The following is a 24,259-nucleotide window of genomic DNA, read 5'->3' as shown; positions in this document are numbered from 1 at the left end:
GTGCATTATTGTATTGTATGAATAATTCTGCACCTGTTAGGAATTAGTTGAAGTATTCTGGTAATCTTATTTATTTGTGTGTGTGTGTGTGTGTGTGTGTGTGTGTGTGTGTGTGCGCGCGTGTCTGTCTGTCTTGTCTGTCTGATTATTGTACTTTGTAGATAAGATAAGATATTCCTGCAAATAATTAAGATATTCCTGCAAATAATGGACTTTAAAATTGCACATTCGCATTATGTGTAATATAATGTATTATATGTTTCTGCTTTGTTTTGTGTTTTGATGTGTTTTTAACAGAAATAGAAATGGAAATTAGCTTGTAGCCAAATCTGGAGTATGCATCTTTTTTAAATGCTGACGCACACTGTCCAGATCAAATAAATTTAAAACTAGTAGAAATATTCGACTAAATTCTAATTCGTTTCTTTATAATCTTGTTCAATGGATAAATAAAAACAATTTAATGGCAGATACAGAGTCGGTCATTGCCGTTAATACAACACTGTAGTTCTTAGTCATGGAATTGAATGAACTTTGAACACGGCTTGTAGTTTACAGTCTGACATGCGCAGTGACAAAGTTGCTGCGTTGTGGGGAGAAAAAGGGCGCCTTTTGCAGTGTATAGCCTTGTGTGGACGTGGCTCCATCTGCCGGCTAAATCTCGCCATTGCACAGACGACAATGCCTTGTGACCAGTTCTGACCACACCGCCTGCCCTTGTGCGCGCAGAGCTAGCAAAGATTCTTCCGGGTGGCTTGGAACCTGATGAAAGAGCGAATGGCCAATATAATCCAGCCAAACGTGAAAGTAAATATCACCTCCCACCAACACCGCGCTTGAAGGTTCTCACTGAAAACATTACACTCGGTGTTTTTAACGACTTCTTCCTTCAACCACCGTTAGACGCAGCGCTACTTTGAGCTCGTCGTTTGTCAGTGGCCCTCAAAAACTGATCATTCCCTCTTTAATATTTTGCTCCAAACAGGCTTAGCACGCACGGACGCAATGAACTTCCTCCGCTCCGCCCCCCGCCTCACATGCCCGAGTGACTCGCGCGTGTTCTCCTCCTCGACCGCTATCGATCAAATGCAACGCGACGATCTTCGCGACGTGCGATCAGATCGACACACGCGGCCACCGAGCGCGTCATGGCGAGCCACGCTAGCGGCCCCGATGTCACCCCACTGAGGGACTCTTCACTATTCAGACGGATCCGGTCGTTTGTCCCCATTGGCTACAAAGAGGAGGCGATACAGTTGGTCAAGTTGGCCGCACCAGTGGTGAGTCGCGCTGTATTTGTCAAATCACAACGGGGATGAATAATGATGATAATAATAATAATAATAATAATAAAAAGAAGGCGGACACATTTGATTTGTTCACACTGAGCCATCCTGCTGTCAATATGGTTTTGTACTAGGGAACTGAAACGTCAATGTGAGGGAGCATCCTGTCATATTACTACTTCTTTTTACAGGAAGTGTTTAAGAGTTAAAAAACAAAAACAAAACAAAAACAACTGCAGTTAAGACAAGGCAAGTGTTTCTATTTGATCGGCAAATAAGGCAACTTCAAGCCCCATCATGGGAAACATTTGACGGGACATACGATGGAAGACATCTGTCTGTCTTTTTTTAATTAAAAAAAAAATAATAATAATAATAATTATTTTTTATTTTTTACGTTTTTGTTCAGTTAGCATAAACATTTTATTTTCATAAAGAGTGATTCCTCAGGAAACGTGTTGGCCATACTGGATGATTAAGTTTCTAAAAAAAAAAACCCAAAAAAACAAAAAAACAAACAAACTCCAGCTCTTGGTAGAAGAGGTAAGATGAAGGACGGCTCCAGAAAACTACATAACCACATAAACACAGATTATAATACCCTGATTTACCACCAGATGGTACTGAATCTTACAGACTGGGCCTTTAAATAAAAATATACAGCGTTCATGCAGCATAAAATGTATTACAATTGTAAATTATGGCGATAGTAATGATGAAAGACGAGACGCTGACATCATCTCCTTAGCATCTTTTGTGTTATTCATTATTGTTTTATGTTGGATTACAGGCACATTATTAAAAGCAGGGGAAGTATATCGACAGATGCTCTATTCCATGCAAGTCTCTTTTATCTTGGCTCCAGGCAAAAAGAGTTGAATGTGAAGTGGAGCAAACATTTGCATCCTCGTTCCCTACCTGGCTGCAGGACCTCAGGGCTCTGGTTCAGACTCTTGTTCAAACAGATCCATCCTTATGTTAACTAATTCAAGGAGCCCAAAAAAAATTACTTAAGCCAAACATTTTAGTCAAATTCCTAAAACTGGGATGGGGTTGTTCTTATTTTTAGACCTTCATTACACTATCAGGACTACAGGACTACTGATTGTCTACAAGGGGTGCAGTAAATGAATGTATAAATGAAACGAAATGAATAAAATGCTCACATCACCTAAACACAAAACCACATTATATGACCGGATGGCTTTGGTTTGGACGCAGCAACGACACGTTCCAGTGTTAATTATTCTTCACAAAACTGATTTGTTGTGTTTTTTTTTTGTTGTTGCTTCTTTCTTGTGTGTTACCAGACCATTGCCCAGCTCATGACTGTATCGGTGGGCCTGGTCAGCACTATTTTCTGCGGCCACCTGGGACGGCTGGAGCTGGTTTCGGTATCTTTAGCCAGTTCAGTGAGTAGTGGAACTATTTTCTTTGGTTTTATTCACTTATTGCCTGTTTTCGTGCCGCTCCCATTGCTCACTTAAAAAATGTCTCCCAGAGTTGTCAACACATACGTCACGTATCACCACAGTCATTCTAAATACACCCAGACTTCCTGTAAATTACAAGTCCCTGTAACATCTGTTATTTATTATTTGTGCTTTTTCGAATTATTTTTTAAAAACAATACAAATATACACAGTTGAAAAATATTCTACTTCTGCTATTTTACATATAACACAACCCTTGTACTCTCCTTGGTCACCATTCCACTGCATTCCACTGCAAATATGTAAAGCAACGTCAAACCTTTAGTCAACAAACATGTAGTTCTGTTTCCTAAATGTCTGCATGGTAAATACGCCCATCGACGTCACACCCTCTGCATTGTTGTTCTCACGTGTTTGCACTTGCAAGCCCAGTGAGAAGAATTTTGCCGTAAAAACGGATAAATGAGCGGCGTGGCAGCAGCCGCCTTGCATTTTGCATTGTCATGTTGCGAAAAAGAAGAGGGAAAAACTCAGGAAAAGCTAAAAACCTCCTTCTTATTTCTGCCTGCTGTGGACTCAGAATAAAAAGAAAAGAAAAAAGTAATGAAATAAAAGCTGATTCACCACAACCTGTCAGTGCATACATTGTAGAAATAAAAGAAGATAATAAATATATAGTTGATTCTAGAGACATCAAATGCAGTCAGGCATCAAAGTTAACCTGGAGGTGCTTCACTTTACACGGCCGACAGAGTCCGACTTGTGTTGCACGTCCACCTCGAAAGAGCCAAGAGGAAAAATTTGGAGGCAAGCGGAACGTGTTCAGATGAGCTCACATTCAAAACAGGCCACTCAGATTTCTTCATTCCCAGGTTACCCGTTGGTAACAGTGGGGGCGGGATCGGGTAGCCGCGGGGGTTTGTTTGACTCAACCATTGTTAAACGCATCGGGGTGCTCAAAGAGAAAAAAAATCTTCAGCGCTCTTCCCTGCTGAGTGTTTCATGAGCAAATATCCAGGTGTAATAAAACTGTCCACACTGCTGCGTCCGTCGCTGCAACCACCGTCCTCTCGTTTCTGTTTGCTTCAGCATGTTTTTAGCTTGTTGTCGTGACCAAACCTCGGCCTTTGCTAAGACATCCTTCGACTTAAAAGGGAAACTGATTTCTCACGAAAAACTGTGGCTGGTCTAAAATAGTTCCTTGAGTTTTTCATTTATTTATTTCCATTTATTTGCTTTATTTAACTATTAAACACACAGCTGGGTGTCAGGGTTAATTAGCTGTTTTTTATTTATTTATTTTATTTTGAAAATCTCTGACATCTACTGAGGCGTTGCTCGACTTTGGCGGCCTTCAGTGTCTGGATTGTGACTAAACTTAGTGTGATCGATATGATATATTACATTTGAGCGCATTCCACTAGCATTACTGCTGAGTTAGGTTTTTATTTGTCAAAATTCTCATATCCCAGTCATTAAAAAAACACGTAAAGCTTGAAGATTAAGTAACAGTGAAAAGGTGCACTTTCCCTCTGAAAGTTACAATTCAAATATTTGACTTGAAACGATGAGGGTCTGTTTTGCCTGTGTTGAGGCTAAAACTGCTGTATAACACTCGTGCTTTTAAACGTGCACTTTCCCTCTGAAAGTTACAATTCAAATATTTGACTTGAAACGATGAGGGTCTGTTTTGCCTGTGTTTAGGCTAAAACTGCTGTATAACACTCGTGCTTTTAAAAGCCCATAAAATTGCAGGCTGATGACACCCGGTGTAACACTTGGGCTCATGTGACCTATGAGGGATACTGATTAACCACACTTGATGAAGAGTCCTTGTTATATTGATCAGAAATGTGAATATATGTAACAGTTCAATTAAAAATATGGATTATATTATAATTCTAAATAAAAGTATTATTACATTATAATTACATTATGATATAATAATGCATAAAATAAAAGTCACTGTATAGTTGACCTTCGTACACATAAGGGAGCAAATACAGTCCAGGGCTTTGTGAAGCAACTGGGTCAAACGATGACGGTGACCAAGTGATAACATTTACTGCTTGGAATCAACAATATGTTGTGTAATCAGAAAGAAGGCGCTCCTAGTCAACTTGCATGGGCTGGTCCACTTTCCTCAAGGAACCTTGAATGACTACATAGAAACAGTTGATTGTTTTGTACCTTTTGTTAACTTTGCTGCACAACCAATCTAGTCTGTCAACAGGACAAAGGAAGGACGGAGACGGTGCGTTGCCAGGTTTTCTGGAAGGACAGCTTCAAAGAAAACCAAATCCCTCTCTGTCTGAGGAGTGAATGGGCTCGTGCTGTTGCTGGTGCTCATTAAATCCAGATGACCAACGTGCTCTGATCCATCACTGCATGTGTCCCACAGGTGACTAATGTCCTTGGCATATCTCTTGGGTCTGGTTTGTCGGCAGCGTGTGACACTCTGATATCTCAGGTGAGGCCTTCAGCCTATACAGATGTTGATACAGCCCAAAGTGTCAGGACAGTCAATAAAACAAAAAGGAAAAACTCTTGTTACAGACGTTCGGGAGCGGGAACCTCTTGAGGGTCGGCGTCATTTTGCAGCGCTCAATTTTCATTCTGTTGCTGACATGTTTCCCTTGTTGGGCCATGCTTGTCAACACGGAACTAATCCTGCTGCTGGTCAGGCAGGAGCCAGAGGTTGCCAGGTTGGCTCACATGCTCCCTTTTTTCATTTTTGAAATGTATTTTTCGATGATGGGATTTTATTTTTTTTATTTTTTTTTTGTCCCTTCACCCAATCAGGATGGCTCAGCTGTATGTGAAGATCTTCATGCCGGTTCTTCCGGTGAGTGTTTTGAGAAGCACTGGGTGACTGTTTTTGTTCAGGCCTGTTGCGCTCTGCTTGCGTGCTGGATATCAGTGAGTTGGAAAATGAGATTTTGAAAGGGAAAATTTTAGATCTACTGTCATGAAATTGAGGTAAAAAAAAAAAAAAAAAAGATGCCGGTGGGCTGTTGTGATGTCACGCTAACGTCACAGCTGGTGTCAGAAGACTGGAATAAACATTGATTCATTTTGCTTTCTTGCAATTAGACGCTTATTGAAGCTTATTATTATTTTTGTGTCTAGGTGGTTTTCATGTTTTCGTTACAAACAAGATACCTTCAATGCCAGGTAGGCCTCTTATCATTTATGCTCTCTGACTTACTGGTTATTTCACCTCAGTGTGGTTTTTTTTAGATATAGATTACAGTAAGAGGCAAAATATAAATGAACAAAAAAATCCTTAATTTATTCATAAATGTTTTCCTCAAGGAAATAATAACGTAAACCCTCTGCATGTTTATTTGAATAAGACAATTAATATAAAAATAATAATTGTGGCATTTCCACTGCAGGGCATCATGTGGCCACAGGTGATCACGGGTATTCTGGCCAATCTGATCAACGCTTTACTCAATTACATCTTTATTTTCCCCTTAAATATGGGAATTCAGTGAGTGTTGCCTTCTTTGCCGCGCTCAACCCTTTCACGGACGCTGTTAGCGCTTCCGCATGAGATAATTTGCGATCATTCGTCCTTTGCAGAGGATCTGCCATTGCCAACGTGCTGTCCCAGACCTCCATGTCTCTGTTGCTCTTCTTGTACATTGTTTGCAGAGGTCTCCACAAGGCCACTTGGGGAGGTGAGTTCACTTACAAGGTCGTGGTTCATGACTCATGCTTTCGATGAAACAGCTCTTCAGTTTGTATGGCATGTATGGGGGTCAAGGCAGTGAGCTTCATTTTTCCCATTAAGGTTTCATGTGAAAAATAATGATGTTGCGACTCAGGAGTGTTGGAGAGTGTTTTAAAATGTAAAGCAAGCCTACATTTTCGCTGTAACAAAAAAAAAAGAAAGAAAGAAAGAAAGAAAAAGAAATAACTGACCTTGTTGCCGATCTGCACATTTCAGTTTTGCTCTGCGTTGTACCGACGGCCTTCATAGAACGGACGCCTTGAATCGCAAAAGTTGTTTCTTTGAATAATGGGAAGCCATGTGACTTTTCTCCTCATCACCCTATTCAAAAGCATTCTCCTGTGACAGCTGTTTGGATCTGAAACATACAACACATTTATTGTAACTACAGGTGATTTCACACTATTAGTGAAATGAAACACATCATTGATCTGTGTTTAATGTATTGATTTTGTCTTCTTTTATTTTCAACTAAATTTGAAGTGAACTGATGAAGTGAGTGGTTCACTAACCAAGCGTTTGACTACACAGGCTGGTCCATGGAAAGTCTGGAGGACTGGGGCTCTTACGTCTACCTGGGCATCCCCAGCATGGTCATGCTGTGCGTGGAGTGGTGGATCTACGAGATTGGTAGTTTCCTGGCAGGTGTGTGCGTTTGGCCTCGAACTTTGACCTCGTAATTGTTGGGACAAGTTTGCTAACTGATGACTGTCGCTACCCCCACCTTCGCACCCCACCTACAGGTCTGATCAGTGAGGTGGAACTTGGATCTCAATCGATTATATTCCAGGTGGCAAATATTGCATATATGGTAATTATCACACTGTGTTTGTTTGTTTATTTTTTTGTTGCTAAATATCTATTAAAGGACGTGTGATAATATCTGAACTTGTCATTTATCCTTTCAGGTTCCTTTAGGCTTCAGTATAGCAGGCAGTGTGAGGGTTGGAAATGCACTCGGCGCCGGAGACACAGAGCAGGCCAAGGCTTCTGCTAAGATGACTGGGATTTCTACAGGTTGGCACACTCACAAACTCTTTTTCCACATTTTTGCAACTCAAACTCAATTTAGCAACATAATAGATCCTGGAGCTGAAATCACCGCGACAACGCAACAAATCAGCAAATGCAACAGAAGCAGCTCACTGGTGGCAGCTCTTATGTTGTACTCCAGTCAAAAAATTAAATACAAATAAATAAAATACAGCATATTCTTAACACTTTAGGCGCCATGGTCGCAAAAGACAAGCGTCATTGCTCAATTAAACAGGCCATAGTGGCAAATATGGTGCTAAAAGTAGTTAATACTTTACACCAGGAGATGGCAGATACCTGTGGCTTCAATCTGAGCAGCATTTGTGGCGGTGTTTATATTCAGTTTTCGGAGTATAAAGAGAGAGAAAGCCCGCCTCAGTCGAGGAGACGAGGACGTGGTTGTAGTGGGAGCAGAGAGAGAAAGACAGTGAATTTTGCCGAGAATACATCACCGAGAGGTTTGTTCGTTGACAAAGTACTTTGTGTGTTAAAGTACTAATGTCTGACTCAGATAACGAAGAGGAATATTCGCACTCTTGAAGATTATGTTCAGTCGTTCCGTTGGAGCGAGTCGGGAGTCAGGGAGTCGATGCACCACGACAGTCACCAAGCAGCGCATGCTTCACCTCAGCGTGGCCGGGGTGTAGTGGGAGTAATCGACGATTGAGGATGAGGGGACGTGGTGGGGGAAGCAGGAGTGCTCAAAACACCGCTAATGGTGACGGAGGGTGCGGGGAGGTAGTGATCAACGTGGCAGAGGCTGTGGGAGGAAACGCCCAGCCAGTGCCGGTGGAGGCAGCAGGGATGTTCGCGGTCATCCTGTAAATTACAGTGATGATGGCTGGGTCTGTTTGAGATATGTGGAAAATTATCAAAAGTGGATAAAACATTTTGATGAGCCTGTGGGGTATTGTGGAGACAGGGATCTGACATACAGACCCCTGACATCTGACGTAATACAAAAACAAACAAACACACAAAAATTTTTCACAATAACTGTATGGCTTTATCTCTAACCAATTTCAAGTCACAGCCATTTGAAATCTTGATATCAAAATTGAAAATTTCCTTGAAAAAATGATGGCGCTTAAAGGGTTCAATTTGAGATAAATTGTGCACCATGCATTGATACTGCTTCAACAAACAACCCTAAACAGGTGGAATTTACTTCAGCGAAGCATGTCAAATAAAGACACAAGACGATTTATTGTTATTGTCCTGGTAAAACAAGACAACAGCATTTTGGTCACCGTCATTCCAGCACCCTGAGTAAAACACAACCTGCTTATTGGCAGCCAGCGAGTGTGACTAAAGCACTCCGACCCACCGATGCTTCCTCGTTGTCAACATCAACCGCTTGTTGACGTTACGCTGAAAGATTTGACTCGGCGCAGCAAATTTTGCTAAGTCAACTCGCCGACCAGTTGGTTCGAAGTCGATGACGGTAAAGTTTGCGGAGACGAGATGTGTGCAAAAAAAAACCCCCGGAGGATTTCAACGGCCAATCAATAAACAGTACAATTAATACATGAAAAGCAAACCAAAACTGGGGAGAAACTTTGTCTCGACTCTCAGCTGCACAGCCACTGACCGCCAATCAGAGAGCCTGGCGGTCTTGATTTGTCTGTATACAAGGGCTGACATTGAAAAGTTCCATCCATCTAAGCAAAAGTGAGTGTTTATTTGAGTGTGATTGCTTATTTGTCTCCGCAGTGTCCTTGTCTCTGATTCTGGCCATCCTAATTGGATGCCTGAAGGAAAACATCTCATACATCTTTTCAAATGACGAGTAAGTACCTACATTGCTTGTTTGGCAACTTGCCTTTTCCCATGCTGTCCTTACGTTCTTGGAACGCAGGCTTGGTCGTCCCAAACCACTGTTGAATGGGATGCCAGATGATTTGCCGCATGATGACAGTATGAACTTTGATTTTATGATGTTAAATATTAACTAAGCGCCGCATCTCTCGCAACATGCTGTCCTAGTCATCTAAGTTGTCAGTTACTTGATTGGCTGATACTTGAAGTCGGAGGGAGAGGACTGATTCACCTCTGAGCGAAACACTGAATCCATGTTGTTAGATTTCAGGGACACGATATTTTTTCCTGTCGTGTATTTTATTTTTTTGCCCATGCGGTAGCGAGTGGCATCACCTGCCCTGTGTGTGTTGCCACTGGCTCCTTATTACCTGGCCCTAAAGTCCTGATAATGTCATTTGTTTGTTGAAACCAATAGGGTTAAACAAACTCACTTACAATATAACACCCTTTATCAGTTTCACATTGTCCACCCAGTTTCCTCTTATACGGTCATTAAATTTGCCTTCAGTGTGCCAAGGTTCAGCGGATGCGGCTCTTTGTCGCGGGGAACATGCAGTGCACAACTACGACATCTAGTGGTGAAATCGTTTTGCTTGTAGCTCCTTTAAACGATTGTCACAATAAACACATCAGCAACAACCCAAGTGAATTTCCTGCTCGTTTTGCATTTATTGTTTGACTTTTTTGTCACACCTGTCTTTTAGAATAATCAGAAAGAGAGTGACACAGGTCCTCGTCTTCTATCCTCCGAACCTCATCCTCGATTCAATACAAGTGAGTTCCTCCGACGTGACTCTCTGAAAACACAGTGTGGGACAAAGCACCTCTGGGTGTACAATAAATGATGCAGAAACACTTTCCCCTCTAAAATGTCACACAAAAATAAAACAAAAAAAAAAATTCTATTACTTCAATTAGCGTCTAATTGTGACCACATTCTCTCTTGCAACAAGTCCTCCGTAGCAGGCATCATTAGAGGAGCAGGAATACAGAAAGTTGGGGCTATTTGCAACACAGTTGGATATTATGGAATTGGTCTACCCATTGGTACGTCGCTGATGTTTGCTGCCAAACTAGGGATTGAGGGTATGTAACAATACTGACATCTGCTTTCAAGTTGTCATGTAATTTTTTTTATTATTTTTTTTTAATTTACAAAATCTATATGTCTAAAAAGAATTGCTGCACACTGGAATTTGTCAAACTCTCTCTCTCTCTCTCTCTCTCTCTCTCTGTTCTCAGGCCTGTGGATAGGCTTGCTCTCTTGTTTGTGTCTGCAGAACACATTTCTGATTATTTACCTGGCAAGGATGAACTGGAAAAGCGTAACAGACAACGTGAGGGAAATTATAACAACAAAACAACAACTTTCAGTCGCCCGAGCACACTACATGTGATCATTAACACGTTGTTTCCCCTCCAGGCTCGAATCAGAGCAGGAATTACTGAAGTCACAGCAGAAAGAGGTAAGTGGACTGTCTGAAGGACAGAGTCAGAAAAAGTCAATACAAATAAAGTGGGCCCTCAGAATATTAACTTGTGCCGAATGGGAACTGAGGAAAACTCTGCCAATTAAAAAAAAATGTTGTAACAGTTGCGTGATGTGGGTTTTAAGCCAAGTGTGGTTCAAACGTGATCCATTCACAGTCTGTAAAATGCCATTCTTCCTTCCCAACTAGATGACTTTGGAAACCTGAACGGCCACGTCGACACCATGGAGCTGGTCGAAAGCGAGACTAAGTCAGAGGACGTGCCGCTGGCCCCGCCCATCTCCAGGAGGGCCCTGGTGCTGCGCAGAATCCTGGTTCTCCTCGTCATGGTCGTCATCCTCGTTGTGGGAATCATCGTCAATGTTATATTAACTGGTTTTTTGACATGACCGTGTTACTAAGTCCACCTTCGCTTCGCCGATCACTATAAGCCACCCGAGAGCAGCGCGGTCGTCCGCGTCCGCTCTGCCTGATGACCAAACAGGATACTAAGGGCTTGGTGCAGCTTCGTGCAGATTAGGGAGAAAGACACAGATGTACATCATGGAATAAATGCAGGAAACATTATTACTCTAATCTTTTTTCTTTCTCTGTCAACTCGTCATTTCCAATATCTTGCAGTTATGTTGCCTCTATCTCGAATTACGATTCCCTGGAGTCTGACAACTTGTTATTGTGAATAACTGACATCGCAGTCTTCAGTCTGGAGTGTGTGTGTGTGCGTGTGTGTGTTTTTATGAAACAAACTCAAGAGATCTTTCATGAGGATCTGCTTCCCGGTGGAGCAAAGCCAACCGCTACCTCATCCCGACTCTGTGAGCTCTTTGGGTGACCCACGGCATTGAAAGGAAAAATATGTTGTTTTGATGTATTGTTTAATTGATAATATAAATCAAGTGCTGTAAATTATGGGCGAGTAAATAAAACTGTCAGCAATGATGCGTTTCGATTTTGTTGCGTTTGTTGAGGTTCATTTCAGGTCAAGCAAGATGCCGATTTACAAAACAGCAGAGTTTAGTTTTATCTAAAGAGGCAAAAAACAACAACAACATTTTGTACTCTAAAAACTTTATTCAAGGTTAATTTACAACAGCTTCAAATAACAACAGAAGTACAAAATAAAAATAACACATTTAAAGAAATTTGTCAAATAAGAATTGCAAAAATATCTATGGCATCATTCTGAACAGATTTTCTTACTGGCACAGTATAATACTTAAAAAAAAAAAAGAAAACAACGATTGATTGTCTCCACCACTGCATTGATTTATTGAACAAAACTCTCAGTCCAAGTGGAGAACATCAGGTCGGGGAAAGACGTGCTGTTGTCCAACGTGGAGTTGGCCACTACAGGCACGATCTCAGGTAAGGGCACGAAGACGTGCACGAACGTCCCAGCAACCAGGAGTCCCAAACACACCAGCAGAGCCAGACCTCGCCTGAGCACCAGCTGTGTGTTGGAGAGACGGACCTGCGGCATGGCAGCTTTCTTCCCATCATCCTCTGTGCTCACAGAAAGGTAGCCCACCATGGACTAAAAGAAAAAAAGTGATTTCTTTTTTTAATGAAATGTGCAGAATAATCGGTTTAGACATTAAAAAAAAAGAAGGCAGAGACGATAAAATTGCAAAGTTGATTGTCATACTAATCTTTTAGAATCGACATGTTTACTGATACGCAGTGTTGGTTGTAATCTATTACTAAGCAATCTACTACTGTCATTAAACTCCTTTTTATTAACGGAGAAATGTAACTATGGCAAAACTGGTAATTATATCATAATTACTTTATCAAGTAACGATTCCATTACTTTTCTGAGATATTTTGCAAGATAAAAATGTCTTATTATCCACAAAATGTCTGAAATTTAGAAGAACAACCAAAAACAACGATGTCGCAGACTGATGATGCAGCCGTGCGTGCAACGCCATAACGTGAAAACAAGCATGGCGGCAGCAAAAAGAAAAAAACAGCTTTTGCGTTTGATGGCTATTTTGAGTTGATCTCGTCTAAATCATAGAATATTGTGTGGTTCGCTGTACGTTATGTGCAGGAAACAAGACGTTCTTAACTTCGAAATTATCCACGTCGAACCTCATAAATTGTTGAAAGCCATGTTTACAAGTAAGTCAGCAGTACTCTGCGTAGAGATCTTTCAACTACTGTGCTCATTCCAAAGCACCGAGCAAACATTACTTTTTTTTTTTTTTTTACTCAAGTAATTAGTAATTGATTACTTAGGAAACAAAGTAGTTAAAGAAATAATTTGATTACTTTTTAAAGGAGTAATCAGTGATCAGTAGTTGGATTACTTTTATGCCATCCCAACCACATTGCTGACATGTTTACACTGTTTACAAAAATATACCCACGCAGTGCATCGGACAAGCCTTGATACAACCATTCATGCTCAAAGAAAAATATCAGTGGTCACTCTGATCTCTGTCAGCTCTTCTGCTTTTATTGCTTTTTGTAATTAATTGTATGGGTGAAAAAAAAGACAGGCAGAAAAGACAATTGGTGTTAAAACCCCAAAACAAAAGAGAAAAGTGTTAAGTTAGTGTACCTGCAACAGCAAACATCAAAACTGATAGCTTGTTATGACAAAGACAGAGTGTGCCCATTCTTACGAACCCATTAGGATCACACTCGCACAGTGCCAGTCTAATCTTTTCCCTGCCAGTGTGACCGAGATCTTGTTTGATGTCAGCGTGAACAGATAAATCCCTTCACATCGGATCCTTTCAAGTCAGATGCTATCCACTCTCGTACATTGTTCCAAGTCAGATAAAGACTTTGTTTTGCAGTGCGACCTCAATGTGACATTCACGCCACTCTAGATTGACCAAAGTGGGGTTCAGGTGGCCGTTTAGGCGGCTCTTGTTTGTTTTCGCCGCGATGCTGCCACCTCGGGCTCTGACTACACATCTGCACGCTTCTATTCTTACTCCTCATCTTCATTTTTCCACTATGTTTGCTCCTCCCTTCAACTGCCTCCTGTTGCGGGCGTGTCATCGTTTACTTCCACGCGTGCAGGTCAAATGTTATGTTTGACCTGCTGAAGGGGAAGTACTGCCACGGAAGTGTTGGGGAACTATTGGGTTTAGAAGAATGAGGTCTAGTCCCGCTAGATGCCCTAAGATGACTTTGCTGTGATAACACAGAAACAATTGATTTGATCCCAACTCTCAGAAGAACAGTCTGTGACTGATCCGACTGTGAGCCAACACGACGAGCAAACCAAATGACTGCCCTGTTGAGGTTGTTACTCAGAGTTCGACACCCTCTCTGTGTTTAGTTGAGAAGAAAAAGCAAAAGAAAGAAAGAAAGACGAGAAGAAATCAGGCTACTCACGCTCTCCTGGCCTGCCGCGAAGTCTGCGTCCATGTTCGTCAGCTGCATCCTTTTCTGAGCTCGTTCCACAGCCTGTCAATCACATTCGCAAGCTGTCACAACCGTACGGCGACAAACCACAGCGGCCTTGGTCAAAGCGAGTTTGTCGGCTCTCGTTACCTCCTCTGTAATTTTCTTCCAGTTCAGCCTGAAGATGACGATGATGTAGAAGGTGGATTGTATGACGACGCAAATGAGAATTCCCAGCCAAAAACCTGCGGGAAAACACAGATGAATGACCCAAAGAAATACGAGCTGCCGTCATCACGCGGCTAATCAATTAAATTCTATACGGCCGGTGGAAACAGAATCTTATTGGGTTATGTAATTACCTATGACTCTCAGTTTTACGACAAACATCAGAATAAGGCACATGGTGAGCCCGATGCCATAGTATCCGATTAAATTGCAGACGGCAGGTATCTTCTGCTTGCCCAGTCCCGTGAAGATGCCCGTGCACACGCACTAGGAAGGAGAAACCAAGGAGGTGAAGCAAATTAGGCCCTTTGACCGACAACTTCTCTGCTCAGTATTACTCAGTAAAGGAGGAGGAGCTGCCAGACTCACCACTTGGCCATCGAACAGCAGGACGAAGCAGTAGGCGTTGAGCAGATGGGACACCATGCCGGCGACCTTCCTTTGTGGTAAATGAAATATTTGGGAGGTTTTTCGTTCATATTTTCGCTCGTTCAACAAGTTCACGTAAGTGGCCGTCAAACGTGCTTACAACTGACTCACTCATCGTTTGTGAACATGTAGCCTATGATGTCTTTAGTCGCACCCAGGCAGATGGACTCGATACATGACAAGGTGACTGGAAGAGAAGGATAAGATAGTGTCGGTGATTGGGTGGAAAAAAAAAAAAACCTGAATTGAAATTGAATCCATGTTCTGCTCAGCCCGGTGTCATTCGAGGTTCAGTCCACACAACCATTCTTGAGTTTTACAGACTTAAAGAATTCAACTGAGGGGAAGTTTACTGCGCTCATGATCGTCAACATGAACAAATAATATTGTAACGTGCTCACACAAGTCTGTGGCTACTTTTGCTTGAAACGTGATGTCAACATTTGCTTATCAAGACAAATCGCAATGCCCCCTTTTCCTTGGCTTCCACTGCAAGAGCAGTATGGAGGCGTGTCTTATTTTTCCTCTGTAGTTCTTTTTACTCCTTGGACCAAACAACCTCTGTTGGAGGAAGTTATTTCCCTTCATCAAACAAACAAACAACAATGGTGATGTGGACCGAAAATGTCGCCAGAGCCTTGAGCAAAATCTGGAAGCAGGAAGTGTGTGACTGACTGACACGAAAGGCACAGTGCTATCTTGGTGATGAGGAGGGCCCTCTGAGTGTCTCCAGCTCCGAGGGCGTTGCCCACCCGGGCGCAGACTGCACTTTGAACGCCAAGAGGAAACTGCAAAGTCATCATTTGACCCGGAGGAGGAGAGGAACAGAACATTAACTTTGATTGTTAAAAATTTGTTTTTGAGTTATGTTAACTTTTGCTGGCTGAACATTTACACTGGAGTTTAAACTTTGTTGAGTGAACATTTTTGAGTCATATTTGCCCAATCTAACAAAATAAAAATAATTTGCGCTTACCATGTAGATCATGTAAGCGATCATTGCAAGACCATGTTGGGCTGCCAGTTCATCTTCGCTGAGCATCCCTGAGCATCGGGAAAAGCGCATGGGTCACATCGCCATTCATCACTTCACAGTGAGAGGTCGAATCACTTTTTGTATGTGTTCACTTTTTTCTATGCACATACACACCTGCAAAAAATCCCCCAAACTCATAAATCCACCACTCGAAGCATATCATGAACACGCTGGGGATGGCCAGCTTCATGTAGGAGCCCCACTCCTGCAGCGATTCCATAGACCAGCCTGCAGGGGGAGAGATAAACCAACTTATGCAGCCTGGGATAAGATGGTGATAGGGCACAAAACAGATGGGGGGGGGGAAAGATACATAAACACTCAAACATTAAATGCTGCTTCACCTCCCCATGTTGCCACGTGCAGCTTCTTCCAGCGGATGAAAGCGTACAGGAAGACGCAGTTGTAGATCTGAGACAGGGAGTGGGCCGCCGCAGAGCCACTGCGGAGGCAGCGCACGAGCATGAGTGTGCAAAGTCATTCTGACCCGGTCTAAAATACATCTGGGTGTGTGTGTGTGTGTGTGTGTGTGTATTTATGTGTGCTCACGCACTTACTAAACACCCATATCCAGCAAGCTGAGAAAGACATAGTTGGTTGCCAGATTTGCTATGTTTGCCAAGGCAGCTGCATACATCTGTGGCATGGTGATACCCTGAAGACACGCCAGACAGATTGTTCAGGCTTCCTCAACATACGGATGTCAAACAAATATTTGACATTTTCTGATTTGACAAAAAAAAAATAGAACACTGCGGCACCTGGTTCTGCAGGTAGGACGTCTGGAGCTGGTGCAGAAACACGGCCTTCGAGACAAGAACAGATTCAACGTTTTCAAACGGTGGCAAGTGTGAGTTTGTGCACAGGTCTCTGAAAACGGCGGGAATGCGTGCTTGATGTGGTGTGAGACATACTCACAGGAACAGCCGGGAAGTGCGCTGTAATGTAAATCTGCGCTATTCTGAAGACAAAAACAAAGAAGGGGGAAAATATGACTCAAGATGATTTACTGTATAACGGCAACTTAAAGGCCCTGGCTATTTGAATGCCTGTCAGTAAGCTCCCCAAAAATGAAAAAAATGCCATTTTCTGCTTTGTTTCCATGCTCTACGTTTAGGTAATATATGCTAAAAGCCCACAGAAATCAGCCCTTTGTGATCTCACAAAGGGCCATATTTCCTCACTGATGCTGTTTGCCTGGAAATCTGTATTTTTTTTTTTTGTGTTTTTTTTTTTTAATGAATGTGCAATAGAGTGATGGGGAAAAGAGAAATCTGAAAATAGGTTTGATATGGTCTGTTTGACCCCCAGAGAGGAGACCCATATTTTTTTTTTAATTTGTGTTTGTTGCCATTATTCACCTGGACACCTTCGGATCCTGGCCTATGCACAACAGGATGGACTCGGAGTTAATGAGGAGACCCCAGCAGGGGAGCGTGAACAGCAGCAGGATGAAGGCACCTCGCTGCATGATGACGCCGACCCGAAGCAGGTTCTTGGCACCGAACGTCTGCACGGCAACACGGGCGGCGTAAATAATTCTCCAGTGGAGCAATAATTCATGATTTGAGGTTTGAAAAGAAACGTTTCTTTCTATTTAAATCAAACCTGAGACACCAGCGTATCACAAGCCATAGCCAGACCAAAACCTATTGATGCAGTGGCGACATTAATCACCTGGAATAAAAAGAATAAAAAAAAAACACCTCAATGAGTCTACGGTTTGTTTTTGGCACAGCAGTGTGATCAATGTTGCTATGACATCATGCACAATATTGATTAAATCATTCAGCGTTTTGTTTTTATTCTGCACAACGGTCTAAAGTACTGAAGTGGGGTGGGGGGGGGGCTTTATGGCTGTAATCTGTTGTTTTTCCTCCTTCAAGACATCTTCCCAGCTGATTCCCCCAGCACGCCCGAGGAGCATCGAGATGAGCACTTACAGCAAAAGCTAATCCGTGGGCGCCCATCACATCATTTCCCAGACGCCCGCAGAACACCGTGACCACAAATGGAAGCAGGTAATTGAGGAGCCGTGCGAGCAGCTACGAAGACAAACATCAGCGGAGTGAGGCGAAGTTGAAACAGCTCGCGGAATCACAGTCTGGAAAAACACTTAGGACAGGCCTGCGTTGGGGGACGGGGTTGTGACTGTGGTAAGATGCTGCAGGTTGCAGGTCAAAAAACAACAACAACAGCAACAAAAAAAACAACAAACCAAAAGTGGCTGTTCTGCTTTCATTTTTCCACCTCAGTGGTACGATTTCACGCATGCGGAACAGTCCTTACCAGAGGCCCTGTCATCCTAATGACATGGTAGAGCTCATCTCTGTGGGTTTTGGGGATCCTCTGGCGCAGCGAGCGGCAGCAGAAGAGCCTGTCGCTGGGGTGTTTGAGCTCGGCGGCTGCAGCAGCTTTCTCCATCGTCTTTGTCTTTCGGCTTCGACTCTCCGCGACTCCCTGCGGCACCGGCGGGCAATACGGTAAGTACTTCAGCGCCACAGACAGTTTAGTTATTCATTTTCCAGAGGGTTGTTTTTTCACGCTTTGCTTTTGTGGGAAAAAATAAATGATCACATAACAAACACACACACACACACACACATCTAATGTGTAACAACTATTCCAGCAAAAACGTGACACGATGTAGGGACGAGCTAATGGCTAACTTGCCGGCGTGCAGGGACATGAGCCGAGGCCAAAGGAGAGGAAATGTATTGCGTAATGCTATATTCAAAAGGCAGTTAAATATTACGCATCCCCTCATTTTTAAAGAATAATATTGACAGTGCAGTCGCCCCGCCACCAACGGCTAACCGTGTGGAAAGAACACTAAAAAAGCAGAATCAGGCTGCCTTCTACCGCTTTGTTGTCAAATATGATAAGTGTGCAGTTGGCGGGAGAGCACCGATGACTGTGCATGAATATGTTTTGCATTTCAATGAACGCAAAGGCTTTTCTGTGAAAGTGCCCGAACGCTCCTTGTCAATGTGGGAACTCCTTCAGGAGAGAGGAGTTCCGAGCTTCGACGTGAGGCAGCGTCGAGGTCCACCAGTAGGAGCTCTGGTGGTGGTCGGAGCGGAGCAGCAGCGTTGCTGTGTTTCATAGGCTTCACACAAGGCTGGCAGTTCCAAAATATTCCGGGGTGGCGGGGATGAGTCTGTACTACTGTTCTCATCGTTTTGTTTGCTCAGGTTCTGTTTAGGATTTTGGATTTAGCACAATCCAAAGACATGAAAGTTTGGCAAGACCGGTCACAGTCATGAGGATAAGTGCGTGCAGCTCCTGCCTCTGCCATTTCTCCCCATCTATTTCACATGTCCACTTGGTTAAAAAAAAAAAAAAACACACCAGTAGACAACATATTGATGGGAGAAACCCTGTGATATTTCTGCTATGGTTTGCACCAGGCCGCAGAGACAGCGGGTCAGGTTGTTTTCTAGTGGAGTCGAGGCATGCGCAAGCTGACTGGAGCTTGTGGAGCATCCAGGGCCTTTTATTAGCGCAGGATGGGAGAAGCAGTGACACAAAGATTGCAAAAAAAAAAAGCCACAGATAGTTCCACAGAGTCTAAACATTTACACAGCAAGACTCTCATCAGCACGTGTTCGAGGAAGAGTCCGGCAGGGGAGCCGAGCGGCGGCCGGGTTTATGTAATGGAGGTGATTGCTGATTGTTATCAAGTGAGTCTTGTTGGATTGCAGCCCAGGCAGGCCACTGCCCTCGTTCTCTCTCTCTCTCTCTCTCTCTCTAAGTCTGTCTCTCTCTCTCACACACACACACACACACACACACACACACACACACACACACACACACACAGCCTTGGGCCAGGAGGAGGATTGGGAACACAGCCCTTTGGTCACACCTACAGATTTCTCCAGAGGCAGTTGGGCAACTTTGATCCTGGCCCGATCACAAAATCTAAATTTCTCTATTTGTTATTGATTGAATTTTTTTTTTTTTTTTAGCCCTGTGAGCTGTGGCATGAAGGCTCAAAAGCCTTCATTCTCTTGCCTCCTCCTATTCAGCCGGGAGGTCAGCGTTGCGGGCGTTCGATCGGCCTCCTCCACCTTGACCTCCGACACCTCAACCTCTCCATCCGTGCCTCGTCGAAGGTTGAGCGGTCTCTGTCTCGGCCCCTCGCTGTCTGAGCTGCAGAGACAATCACCACCTCATCTCCACTTACTTCACTCACTCCATACCAGAACCTCGACGCCCCTCGTGAAATTGTCTGCACGCAATAATCGTCCTTTCAAAAACACCACACACTAACCCTAACCCTACACTGGAAAAAAAAGATGTTATTATTTGAACATGGAGAGGACAATACTCCCGCAACCCTGAGTGCAGGAGGAGGCGGATATAGAAAATGGACGGATGGATGTAAAGTACAATAGCCACCAATGGCACAAAATAACTCAATTTGAAATTATACGAGGAGAAATAATACATTAAGTTACAACTTAGTTTGAATCTACTTGGCCTGTTCTGCTTTATGCTCTGTTTTTGTTTCCTTTATTTATCTATCTATTTCATTTTTTCATTCAATTATTTTTGATACAGGTGCACATGTACAGTATGTAAATTGATTATATTTGACATTATATGATCAAATGTAAAGATATTGAGGTTGAGCTTTATTGCCTGATGTTTGTTGTTGGGTTTTGTTTTGTTGTTTTGTTTGTCATTAATATCGTGGGTCTTTATTTGGTTTTAGTTTTGTGTTGTTTTGGGGTGGGGAAATGTGTGTAGTAAACAATTGAAAATGAAAATAACCCCACACCTCAAAAAACACAACACTTTTATTTCTCTCTCTACTGACTGAAAGGCCTGACAATGAATGAGCCGATGGCGGTGGTGCCTGGTGGAGAGCCAGAATCAGTGCTGCGTTTAACTAGATTCTAGCCAAAGCCGGCAGGGGACAAGACAGATTCTCCGGTTATGATGTAACACCGTCCGCGCTGCCGTTATTTACTTACAGCAAAGTTCCCTCCTTCCCTCTCATAACTCATTTGTTCGAGCACGTGCCACGTGGAGGAAAGTCCAGAGCTGGCAAAGGAATGCCAATGCCAATGAAAACAGACGAGCGTCTTCACTTCCCACAACCGCCAGCTTGTGAATAAAGTTGCCGAGTCCTGCGCGGTGTGTCACTGCCTCGGACAGGAGGCCTTGAAACGTCTCGGCCTTGATGCCTTGATAGTAGGGAGGCGTGCAGAGACGCTGTGAGCCAGCAGCCGTCATCAGCGTGGGCTCTGTCAAATGGAAAGAATGTCTTTTGAGCGAAAAAGAAGAAGAAGAAGAAGCAGCCTTGAACTACAGAATTAAAGCCGTCATTTTATTCAGAACCGACCTTACTGACAGCAAAACATGTACTTAACCTGCAAGTAAACACCTCAGAACACCAGAAACCCCCCTCTTGCTTGATCCACCTTTCATTAAATATGTGCAAAACACGCAGCGCTGTGAGATCAGCCCTTTGTGAGGTCACAGATGGCACCGGTACCTCAGTAATGCCTATCATAGGCCAGTGACAGCAGCCCCAGCGTCTCCACCCTCTGAAGCTGCCTGCTTGTTTTTGTCCTCCCTAACAAATGTCTAGAAGGTCCGGCCAACTGTTGATTTTTTTTTTTTTACAGGGGCCTGTAAACAGAGGGCTAAATAATACAAAGTTTTCTCGTAATCTGCAGAGTATTCAGATGTAGTCTTGTGTGCCCTGATTTATGGCTTTCATATTGGTAAAAGCTTAAATATATGAATTGGTTTTCCTACACATAAAACACTTTCATCTAAATATAAGAATATACATAGAGCAAACATCTTGCTCCCAGTCAGTTGCCATCTTGCACTGCCATATTTCTAAGGAAGCCTGGTGTTTAGGGTGAACGCTCATATCCTCAACTAAACCAAAAAAGAAGAAGATGGATGAGAGATCCAGGTTTGTGTGCGCAGGCCACTGTAGTTTACAGGCAGGCTCTGGCGAGGGAGAGTGAGCGAATGAGTTCTGCAATCTAAAATCAGCTCACGAGATGCCAACATTTTACACACTTTATCTATAAAGACAAGCAAAACTGGTAGAGCCCAAAGTGTCTTCCTCTCCGCTTCTTTCTCTCTCTCACACACACACATAAAATGTGTAATGTGTAATGTTAATACACAAATACAGACATGTTGGGAATGCACAAATGAGGTACCAGCCAAAAAACAAACAAACAAACAAACAAACAAAAAAATAGAAAACGTAGAGATTGTTATTCTTTTCCCTGTGCAAAAATTGTAATTTCCCTTTGCAGACCCCCTCCCCTCCCGCCAGCTTATCAGTGTTTGCACATTGTGTCGACTCCATATCCGTCTCTCACGCTCGGTTTGTGGGGAGATGTTAGCGGGACAGCGTCGACACCTCGTGGCTTTACGTCACCTCAATCAGGCTGCCGGAATGAGCGCTGCACGGCGCGGCGTCAGTGATTTGTATCTGTCACTTGTTATTTTCTCCGACGCTGCTCACGCCTTTGTGTCTGCCGAGACGGTTAGGACGGCGCCTCATATCACTGACGTCTCCGACCCACGCCGCGGCGTCTGCTGTTTGTTTCCTCTCTGTGCCTCCATCGCACCCAAATTCCTGTGGGCTCACGTCGTACTTTGCCGCTTCTTCAACGGGAAAAGTATCTCCCTTTATTCTCCACTGACGTCAGAAGTTGTTGCTAAGAGAGGTTTGTGTTGAAGCAGCAAAGCCAAAACCTAAAATTCAGACATTCTGTTGTTGACCAGAGGCACTAATGTAATACATTAGTAATAATAATAATACTAATAAAAAAAAGCTAAATGAAAGTTATGTCTGCTGTTGTTGACTCATTAATCAAAAGCAGCTCAAAACAGAATGAGTATACACTCACTGCCACTTTATTAGGTGTGCCAAAAGCGTGACCATTGAGGCAACTTTCAGGTGGCAGTCACAGAGCAGCGCTAACAGGCTAGCCGCCTAACCAACAACATGAAATTGGTTGTTTTTACTGTACTCTAATGTAAAAATGGGTCACATTGGACCCTTAACATTAGATAAGGGCTAAATAATGTGTTCCTTGTGCATTTTTCATTGTGAAATTTAGGTTATTAGGAAAAATCACTGCTTATCAATCAATCGTTAATCGATCTTTAGGGTCAATCAATCGATAATTTGCATTCCTAGTTCTCAGGTGTTCAGATCATGTGAGCAATCCGTCAACAGATTCCTTCACTTGCAGGTTGGATAAGAGTCAACACTATCTTACTGCTTAACCATTCAGTCATGCAGACTCTCATCACTAAGCCAAGTTACACACTCCCTAAATGTGTATTTTCAAAGTTAAAATTCTACCCTCCTATTATGTCGGGGCAAAAGCTGTTTCATTTCAGGACTTTTCAAGACAGCTGCGTAGTGGACTATCTAAATCCCAATTCACCTATAATGACGATGCATATTCATTGTGCTACTATGTCTTAAAGGATCCGTACTGTTCATTAGTTGGTTTCTTCATCAATTATTTACTCTGTTCTATGTTTTTCACTTTGCTGCATCTTATCCACATATTCTGTTGTTGCACAACTACACTGGATCTACACTGTATGGCATTTCAAAGACGTCTTGCTCGCAGGTACTGGGCAGTCAACCGAAATGATGCTACTTCTTTTCATACGAAGACAAAGCATTCTTTGCACAAACGCTCTAAACACCGTTACCCGCAGCAGTTAGACCTTTAAGTACAGTTAAATATTAATGAGTTGAGTTAATAACGGCGCTGAAAGACGGGAGCCCTGCCACAAGAGCACTGAGCCTGTCACATTTGATGCCACTGTGAGCAGTGACACGTATCATCTGACCCATGCAGACGTTTTGGATAATTGCTTTTCTCAAATTCAATCTCCAGATTGTTTTCTTGCTTCCAGAAGAGCATTTTAAGGCAGCAGGGTTTCCAAATTCACCGTCATCTCCCCAGGACTCATCGAAAGGCTCAGTTTGTCTACAATTTAAAAGGATTTGGGTGCAACAAAATGACCCAGCCTCAAGCCAAGAATCGTTTTGGCTATATTTGCATATTTTTGTCATTTTCTACGCTGCTTTTCCCCCACAGCCTAACTAGACTTGCTGACAACTGACATAAAATAACAAACTGCTGTGCTTTTAGTCACATAACCAAACAAATGACAAACATAGTGTGGCAAAGTATAATTTATGCAAACAAACATTTTCATTCTTACCAGGTGTAATATACAACCAAACAATGGTGGGTTAAATCCAGCAGTGTGATTTCTAAAAAAAAAAAAGAAAATAAAAAAAAGCGCTATATCCAATATAAACATTATGATATAAAGCGTTACGGTGAGGAAACCTGGTTGCTAGGCTCTGCCAAGAGTCCCACCTC

At 42.9% G+C, this 24,259-nt stretch overlaps 2 protein-coding genes across 2 annotated transcripts; one reads left to right on the top strand and one right to left on the bottom strand.

Moving 5' to 3' along the window:
• The first annotated feature begins 755 nt into the window (after positions 1–755).
• slc47a3 (solute carrier family 47 member 3) lies at positions 756–11,743 on the top strand. The gene is made up of 17 exons (XM_076036347.1): positions 756–1,280; positions 2,597–2,698; positions 5,121–5,189; positions 5,276–5,424; positions 5,522–5,564; positions 5,849–5,893; positions 6,118–6,215; positions 6,308–6,405; positions 6,990–7,103; positions 7,202–7,269; positions 7,367–7,475; positions 9,207–9,282; positions 10,019–10,088; positions 10,268–10,400; positions 10,557–10,651; positions 10,738–10,780; positions 10,994–11,743. The coding sequence occupies exons 1-17, from the start codon at positions 1,149–1,151 to the stop codon at positions 11,191–11,193; spliced, it is 1,644 nt and encodes a 547-aa protein (XP_075892462.1). The 5' UTR covers positions 756–1,148; the 3' UTR covers positions 11,194–11,743.
• Positions 11,744–11,855: 112 nt separating this feature from the next.
• Positions 11,856–18,341, bottom strand: LOC142895365 (multidrug and toxin extrusion protein 1-like). The gene is made up of 17 exons (XM_076036346.1): positions 18,150–18,341; positions 17,804–17,905; positions 17,469–17,537; positions 17,222–17,370; positions 16,779–16,821; positions 16,622–16,666; positions 16,418–16,515; positions 16,205–16,302; positions 15,975–16,088; positions 15,801–15,868; positions 15,504–15,612; positions 14,936–15,011; positions 14,765–14,834; positions 14,530–14,662; positions 14,318–14,412; positions 14,159–14,230; positions 11,856–12,338 (listed from the first exon to the last, which is right to left on the bottom strand). Exons 1-17 carry the CDS (start codon positions 18,282–18,284, stop codon positions 12,072–12,074), a joined length of 1,743 nt encoding a protein of 580 aa, XP_075892461.1. The 5' UTR covers positions 18,285–18,341; the 3' UTR covers positions 11,856–12,071.
• Positions 18,342–24,259: the final 5,918 nt, after the last annotated feature.

The sequence above is a fragment of the Nelusetta ayraudi genome, unplaced genomic scaffold, assembly GCF_046127955.1.
Source record: "Nelusetta ayraudi isolate G7.1 ecotype Tasmania unplaced genomic scaffold, CSIRO-AGI_Nayr_v1 ptg000048l, whole genome shotgun sequence".
Lineage (NCBI taxonomy): Eukaryota > Metazoa > Chordata > Actinopteri > Tetraodontiformes > Monacanthidae > Nelusetta > Nelusetta ayraudi.
This window is presented reverse-complemented; position numbering and strand designations above follow the sequence as displayed.

Bases quoted from the DNA above. Each gene is read 5' to 3' on its own strand.
- slc47a3 (XM_076036347.1), top strand. From the start codon at position 1,149: ATGGCGAGCCACGCTAGCGGCCCCGATGTCACCCCACTGAGGGACTCT. The intron at 7,104-7,201 runs GTGTGTGCGTTT...CCCCACCTACAG, and splicing joins GATTGGTAGTTTCCTGGCAG to GTCTGATCAGTGAGGTGGAA. The intron at 9,283-10,018 runs GTAAGTACCTAC...CCTGTCTTTTAG, and splicing joins TACATCTTTTCAAATGACGA to AATAATCAGAAAGAGAGTGA.
- LOC142895365 (XM_076036346.1), bottom strand. From the start codon at position 18,284: ATGGAGAAAGCTGCTGCAGCCGCCGAGCTCAAACACCCCAGCGACAGG. The intron at 16,303-16,417 runs GTAAGTGCGTGA...CTGCCTCCGCAG, and splicing joins TTGCTGGATATGGGTGTTTA to TGGCTCTGCGGCGGCCCACT. The intron at 15,012-15,503 runs GTCAGTCAGTCA...CTTCTCTTCCAG, and splicing joins GATAGCACTGTGCCTTTCGT to TCACCTTGTCATGTATCGAG.